This window comes from Embiotoca jacksoni, unplaced genomic scaffold, assembly GCF_022577435.1.
Source record: "Embiotoca jacksoni isolate LCO1_2020_lvr unplaced genomic scaffold, fEmbJac1.0.p SCAF_11, whole genome shotgun sequence".
Taxonomy (NCBI): Eukaryota; Metazoa; Chordata; class Actinopteri; family Embiotocidae; genus Embiotoca; species Embiotoca jacksoni.
This window is the reverse complement of record NW_027185241.1, coordinates 10,027,544-10,035,446: the sequence shown is the minus strand read 5'-3', so window position 1 is coordinate 10,035,446 and position 7,903 is coordinate 10,027,544. Positions and strand designations below refer to the sequence as shown.

Here is a 7,903-nt window from a genome sequence, read left to right as displayed (position 1 = left end):
ACTGGTTAAGAAGGCCGGCTCCATCATCGGCTACAAACTGGACAGCCTGGAAAAGGTGGTGGAGAGGAGGACGCTGAACAAACTATTATCCATATTGGATAATCCTGTCCACCCTCTCCACCACCTGCTGCAGGGACAGCGGAGCACTTTCTCTAAAAGATTCCTCCAGCTCCGCTGTCACAAGGACAGATACAGGAGATCATTCCTGCCCACCGCTATCAGACTATACAATAACTCACCTCTGGCAAAATCCATCACACAACAATAACACTGTTGACTGTGTCTCTTGGTTTGTTGTATATAATATATATAGATATATACTGTACTGTATATATATATATATATATATATATATATATATGTTGACTGTGTTTCTTGGTTTGTTTGTATATAATATATATAGATATATAATGTACTGTATATACTGTGCATTTTATATTTTATATTTATATTTTCTACTGCTATTTACTGCTATTTTATTGCTTTTCTATTATTCTATTCTATTCTATTCTATTCTATTCTATTCTATTCTATTCTATTCTATTATTTTATTCTATTATTTCTATTATTATCTTATTGCTTCTGTATGCTGCTGTAGCGAAAAAAATTTCCCCTCGGGGATTAATAAAGTAAATACCTACCTACCTACCTACCTATTACAGATGTGCATACTGTCCTCTAGTGGTGGAAGGAGTCATACACAGGTTTTCTAACTATGACGTAATGCTCTGTGGACGAGGGCCTTGAAGAAAAGCATTTATTGCTCTCCATGTTCTGTCGCAACTCCTAAATCTTCATCTCTGTCCGTTTCTTCAAGACTGCTTGTCTGTTCAGGTGTGGAGGACAAATACAGAGCCCTGAAACAGCCAAAGAGAATATGTGAGATATGATATCAACTAATAAATGTTCCCTGGTCAATGGCATCCTTTATTCCCATGATACAGGTGTGCATTTTGAGTTTACTTTGATGTTACCGTCTTATTTTGTGCAAATATTGGCTTTGTTTTACCCCAGGGAGAGGAAGAGCAGCAGCAGCGAAGTAGTTAAACAGGCGGTGAGAAGCATTGGCAACTGAAGGGAGGGGGGAGAGCTACCAGGCCCGGGGACCAACTGCCCTCCTGGGAGCAGAGACTGTTCAAATATCTCCTGCAGCGCTATGTGGCCGGTCACAGCCTGGGGGGTCACTTTGACAGAGAGAGTGAGATGGAAAGAGGGAATATAAAGGAGAATTTAAATTCGCATAAAGTAAAAGATGATGGTGAAAGAACAGGAGGTAGAGTTATGATTTGTAAGAGTTTCTCATGAAATGTGCAAATGTATTTGAGACAGTGGTCTGTCTATTTTTATATCCTTTTTTTTTGTCACAATAAATATGTAATTTGTTTGGGTTTAACAATAATACCCATTCAACAGTTGTAGGCATAATACTTTAATCACCAGGAAATTGAATATCAAAGAAAAAAATGTATGCCATCATTTACATAAACACTAAATAAGTCTGAAAAGAGTGGAAGATAGATGTAAAGGTGTGTGAATATGCACACCCACACGTGTATACCGTACATAACTAGACATATATAGGTAAATACACCATATTTTATTGATGGTGTATTTTTATATTTTGTTACAAAACAGTAAATCATTTAAGGATTTGACAGGCTTTGCTTTTTTTTTTTTTTTTTTTTTTTTAAATAGTTTCAACCCAACTTCAACCAAAAATAGATGGATAAAATTTGAATATATTTTCCACATTTCTTTAAACACTTACAGAAACCATATTAACTACTGTATATTTATTTCTGGTCCTACAATATTGCATCTGTACACATTCTCTTGTTAAATGTGAAGGATTGTTTTTTCTCTCACAGAACAAATGGCATCCCATTGATCAGTACCAATCACAATTTCCAATATTTCTTCCTAAAAGTGGTGTCCCATGTTACCTGCGATATAGTAGTATAGTCGGACAATGGAGCGACCGCCTGACAAAATCTCACACTGGTAGGTGCCTTGATGCTGTAACCTGGCTGAAGGGATGGAGAGGAGCCGGTCCACACCTGAGGTCACGTCTGCAAACTGATCGATTTGCTGAGTTTTCATCTGAAAGAATGAATACATTGAGCTTTCGTGTACTGTAGACAGGGATCATTTATGCTAATCTGCAAAGAAAATACAACAGATTTAATTTGACAAAATAAAAGTAGTGTTAAAGGAATAGTTCAACATTTTGGGAAAATGCACTTCTTGTCAGAGGCAGTCACAACACCACAATATTCATTTAGATATAAATTTGCAACATGTGCATCTCATGAACTGGCAGTCACACTCTGCACAGATCATTTCGTCTAATCTTGGCAAGACAGCAACTATGTGTTTTGCAAAATGTTGAGCTGTTAGTCTAAAGGTATGGCAGTGACCCTAAATGATTTGCCATATGCTGAGCATACCTGCTTTGCGACCCTCCAGATCACTTCAATATCAGCTGGCAAGTCAAATGGCACTTTGCACCACATTCGGCTCCTGCTGTTCTCGATTAGTTGAATTTCTTCAACTGAAATAAACATATAGCCACCCCCACACACACACGCAGGCAGACGCACACACAGATAACATTCACAGGGGGGAAGCTCTTGCAGTCTGAGCCCTCCTTAATGATAATACTTAAGCCCAGTCTCTGAGGAGTGGAGTAAAAGTGATGATATGCTAAACAGTGTCTGTGCTGTAAGGGGTTGATACGAATACCATCGTGTGTGGGAGTCAGCTGTCACCTTGCATAAAGAAGCCAAGGACTTAAAGAGTACCTTGGGGGCTCTGTGCAAAAGATATAATGTGTGGAAATAAAACCTTTCCTCTGTCTGCTTTTTCAAATCCTGGCTTTCTGCTAAGAGCATTTCAGGGATCATAAGCAGCGCATTTCAAGGATGAAGAGTGGATGCTTATGAAGGGGGAAATATAGTTATTATGGATATGTCAAGTCTGGATTAGTACTTCTTTTTTCCTGTTTGAAAATTGTGATGCAACAAAATTAGTAATCCAATGTTATTGGTTTTTAAAAAAAAAATTATAATTATGAATACTCACTTGGACAGTCAAGAGGGAATTCACAGGAGTCATAGTGGCAGGTCATACAGTTGTATACTGCACCTGCACTCTGAAAACCTGTTGGGTGCATGGAAATAATACTGACACATACTGTGGTTATAAATTTTGTCATAATACAAATTATTATATTGGAGACACGAAAAAGAATAAAGCACTAACCACATGGAGGGAAACATCCCGAGACTGAAAAGAAGGAAACTTAAGATTAACCAGTTTTACTTCACTCAGATGACTTAGTTCCACCTGTCTGCTTCCTTTATTCTCCAGTCTTTGAAGCGCTTTAATAACATAACAACCTTATTACAGCGAAAGAACAGAGATCAGAAGGAGCTGTAATGACCTAATGTGAGCCTTACTATAGATGAAAAGATGAAGGAAAGGGGTAAGAGACCATGTCTCACCTCTAGGCAGTTTAGAGGCAGCTGCGATGAAATTGTCTGCTGCTGTCTGCAACCTCTTCTCGTACACGTAGTCTGATGGATGGAGAGGAGGAGCGGGAGGAGGAGGAAGACAGAGATATTTGGTTCCACACATTCTGGTGAATTGTATGATTTACGGTGTCTTTTTTTTTTAACTTCTCATTTCTAACTCGTCACTGTTTCTCACTTAACAATTCTTATCCACTAAAGACTAATTCACTTGTGTGGTTTTATATGTACAAAGTCCAGTATCACTGTAAAGCATGTAATACACCTGCTAATCCACTAGGGGGTAGTGTGCCTTGTGACGGTTTTCGTTGCGGCAGCGTGAAAAGTAGACGCGCATCATGAGAAAGGTCATGTCACGGTGCGTTCCATTACCCATACTACTTATTTAGTATGCCAGTTAAAGATTTAGTGTGTTTCAATAGATAGTATGTGAAATGTAGTACGCCAAACATACCAGGAAGTCCTACTGTATCCGGTCGTATTTTTACAGTATGCAGGCCAGCATGTTTCTCTGGCTGTTCTGACCCACAATCCTCTGAGTAGCGGAAGATATGTCGCATCGACTGAGCCTCCGAGAGAGTCGGTGACCCGAATGCGTCGCCCGTTTGTAATTTGAAAAAAAAAAAAAAAAGAGGCATTAAAAAGAAGTGTAACGTTATAGCATTTTTTTTTTACTTTAAGTGTTCCACTACGGATCGTGTCAGGAAGTTCAAGGCACAATTTTATTACAAAGAAGTATGCTCCGATTGTATGCATACTGGCTGCAACAGTACATACGTTTCAAGGGTTGCTGCAGTACGTGGTGAAAGTAAAAAGAAAAAGTATGCAGTTTGGAACGCAGCTCATCATTTGACAAAGTACAAAAGCAGTGGTCCTTCAAAGGAAGGGTGATAGCTGTGGACTTTTAACCAGCAGGCCAATGTCTGAGCCAGGAAGTGCCGAGAATTTCTTTAAAGCAATGAAGTGTTCCTGAGTAACCTTATCCACATGTTTTTTTTTTTCTCCTAACCCCAATCGCCCAATTTTATTTTCCTGAACAAAATGATTTTTGATGCTTTGGCTAGGCAAAGCCGTGAAACTGACACTGCCCTCTAGTGGACTGGCAGGTGTATTAAAATCTTTGGCCTAATACCGGGCGGTTGATGTGAGCAGGTGTTTAACTACCGTAGTTTTTTTTCATGTCAAACTCTTTCGCTAGTGGCAGGATCTCCGCATTCAGAATTTTACTCAGCTGTTGGTCATAGCCTTTACCTGGAAGAGGGACAGATACCACACAAGCATAAGAAAACTTTTTTACTACGTAAACCTTTACACGGTCATTCATTGTATTAAATCAAGCTTTACTCATTTCACTTTGCCCTGAGGGAAAAAAAAGAAATATTAAAAAGAAAATTTTCCGCACCCACTTTAGCAGCCTCAATTACTTTGATATTGTTGTTGAATTTTCGGTCCAGCATGAAGAAGCAGCGGTCCACATTTCGAACTTCGATGTCCGACATGACGTGACCCCAGCACAGGCGAGAACTCTCTTCCACGTCAACAAAGCACTGATAGCAGCCTAGAGAGGGGCAGAACAACAAGCTAACACACATGATCCACAAAACCTGCATGCACATTTTTCAGCTTGAGCTTTACGCTAATAAATCCTTCTGGATAAACTGTTTTTATTCAAATCTTGGTGTCATAGTGACTACAAATGAAGACATTCTAAGGTTTCATGTTGAAAGAGCTTGAAAAAAAAAAAAATCCAAGATTTGAACGTACATTTTATGTGCATATTCCATAGGAGATAAAAATTTTGAAAGTATCCTGCACACGTTTTCTCAACATGCTGGGGTTTGAGAGGAGAGCATCACAGACTCCCTCCATTCTATTGTCTCTGGTCCCCATTTCCTGCTGCCTCAATGCACCAGTTTTACTGCAGAGCAAAGAGATGGAGCGAGCCAAGGAAGGAGGTGGAGGTGGCGGTGAGGGGGAGAGAGGCAGATGAAGAGGGAGTTAAATGCTTATGTACGAGGGGGGATAAAGCCGGAAAGGTGCTGGCAAGAAAACCTCAAGATATAAAATATACAACGAATGATACCCAAACAGAAAACGAGGAACAAAAGGGACGACAAAATCAATAGAGTAGTGAGTGGAGACAGATAAAGTGCACGTTCTTGCTGATGAACTTTAGAAATTTTGAAAAGTAGCGGTGTATGTATGTGTATGTACATAAGAATGTGGGAGGAAAAATAAAATGAACTGAGGCGAGACAAAGAGACGAGATGGCTCGAGGTAAGAGAGGAAACACAAGTGACAAACAGATGTAGAGAAAGAGGAAGAGGGAGCGGGACTACAAATCAAGTCGACTGCCTCATCACATCCTGTATCCCCCACTTGTCTCCCATCTTCCTCATCCCTCCAGCCCCCCCTCCTTCTCCCCGGTCCCTCGCTCCTGGTGCATCTCCATGGCAACCAGACAGGGTGCCTAATACATGAACTTAATATATTTCCAGTGGCAGGGTGAGCTGGGTACTAATGCATTCATCTGTCTCCACACAGACAGGCCAATCAATATTAGGCAAGAGTGTGCTCCAGGACTGCCAAAGTCAGATGGCTAGTCAGATGGTTGGACATGGAAAATCCCAAATGCGTTTGAGGCCATTTAATTGTGTCTGGTTGTATACAGCATGTGTTGGGCGACAAGGACACTTTGATAAAAAAAAAAAAAAAAAAAAATGTCCAGGACATGCAGGGCATAAAATGTCTAGTTGTGAGAAAAGAGCAGTTTTTATTCACGTGGAAGATGACACACTATTTTTCATTCTGAACAACTGTAATTCTGGAGCCTGTCTAGACACAGTTAATAGAAAAACGGGACATTGCAAATTCAACACCTTTTAAAAAAAAATTGTTTTTATGTTTTTTAAATAAATTGACACATACACACTACTTTTTTTTCACATTTTATTAACATACAGAGGTAAAAAATACAAAGTACAAAAACTTGTACATCTACCCATCATGCCACAGGTTTCTGAAGCTGACATACGTGACGGGGTCACAACCCTTGGCTGTCTTCCTATATTGTCCCCCACTGGGGGCTATAACACAAAGCCAGCCAATAGGGTTGGCTCCCTCAGACTGTGTTGCATGAGACGGCGCTGTCGTCTCCTCGTCCAGTCTGAAAAGTCTTAAACGTCACACGAAAGTCAGTGAAGGAGTCTGAGGAGTCGAACAGTCGGATACTGGGACACAATCGAGCCAGTAGAAACTGCCACACAATGTTTTTCTTGCTTTTAAGACGGTTTGAAGGAATTTGGTTTGGCAAGAATAATAAAGGAATCATTAAACATTGAAACAAATGACTTTCTGGGGAGAAAATGTCTATCACGTAAAATATTTTCTTTTATAGGACGTTGAAACTGAATGCAGCCCTGTTCCCGAGGACCTCACCTGTGACCTGCTTTGACCTCACAGGTTAAGGGTCTCAGGGACAGAGGGGCATACTGGGATATCAAAAAAAAACACAGGGAAGGTTTAAAAAAAAAAAAACCCAGAGCTGTTTAGGGAACAGACAAACCCAACGCTATGATGAAAACCATTAAAAGAAAGAACCGCAGAGTCGTCGCACCGAGACAAAGACATGACCTCATCTGACATTTGGATTCTGCGGCACCAACCGTAGTCCTGGTTTGCTGCAGATCAGAGGCAAAGCTGATCAGTTCAATTAAAGTATAATTGCTGCATAATCATGACATATTTGTCCACATTTCTTTTATGCTTATCTTTAGTTTTGCATTGCAGCAATCAGATGTAAAGTAACATTCTTCACAGCAGGCACAAATAATCTCAGCAATGCAGCAGATCGGCTCATTGTGGAAAAGACACAATTAATTTAGGAGAACCAATTGATTTCAAACTGCTGGTAAATGACAGGCATTTTGAACATGATTTATTGAGCTAGCAATGTTGCATTATAACGTCTAGTATCTTTTCTGAGCTCAGTGAGCTGAAGGGGCTTAAAAAAAAATCATTTCATACAAATGTAAGAAACATTACTCCTTGAACTACAGGCTAAAACGGAGCTCACATATCAAAGAAGGGACATTTAAATTCTTCATAACTGCCATAAACCTATTCATTTATATGTACGTAAGACAGATAAATAGCGGAAAATTTGCCTAAAAAAATAATATATTTGTCATAGGAAGAGACTACAAAGAGGTACGACTGTTTGATTTTCTCCCTGTAAAGAAAATTTAAATGGACTCTCGGTCTGTATGGATTTGAAGTGATCTACGGTCCTCATGTATCCAGTCAGAGATATTTTAATTTGCAGGAGTCGTACAGTTTTACACAATCTTCAAGCAGGACTTATTATTATTACC

The 7,903-nt window shown here is 39.7% G+C and overlaps 1 protein-coding gene across 1 annotated transcript; it reads right to left on the bottom strand.

Annotated features, from left to right (window-relative positions):
• Positions 1 to 206: 206 nt before the first annotated feature.
• Positions 207 to 5,146, bottom strand: spaca6 (sperm acrosome associated 6). The gene is made up of 9 exons (XM_069143068.1): positions 4,933 to 5,146; positions 4,695 to 4,781; positions 3,504 to 3,575; positions 3,262 to 3,285; positions 3,082 to 3,159; positions 2,448 to 2,551; positions 1,944 to 2,100; positions 1,010 to 1,184; positions 207 to 857 (listed from the first exon to the last, which is right to left on the bottom strand). The coding sequence occupies exons 1-9, from the start codon at positions 5,144 to 5,146 to the stop codon at positions 758 to 760; spliced, it is 1,011 nt and encodes a 336-aa protein (XP_068999169.1). The 3' UTR covers positions 207 to 757.
• Between the last annotated feature and the right edge of the window lie 2,757 nt (positions 5,147 to 7,903).

Bases quoted from the DNA above. Each gene is read 5' to 3' on its own strand.
- spaca6 (XM_069143068.1), bottom strand. From the start codon at position 5,146: ATGTGCATGCAGGTTTTGTGGATCATGTGTGTTAGCTTGTTGTTCTGC. The intron at 4,782-4,932 runs GTGCGGAAAATT...TCCCTCTTCCAG, and splicing joins AATTGAGGCTGCTAAAGTGG to GTAAAGGCTATGACCAACAG. The intron at 3,286-3,503 runs GTGAGACATGGT...CCTTCTTTTCAG, and splicing joins TGCCTCTAAACTGCCTAGAG to TCTCGGGATGTTTCCCTCCA.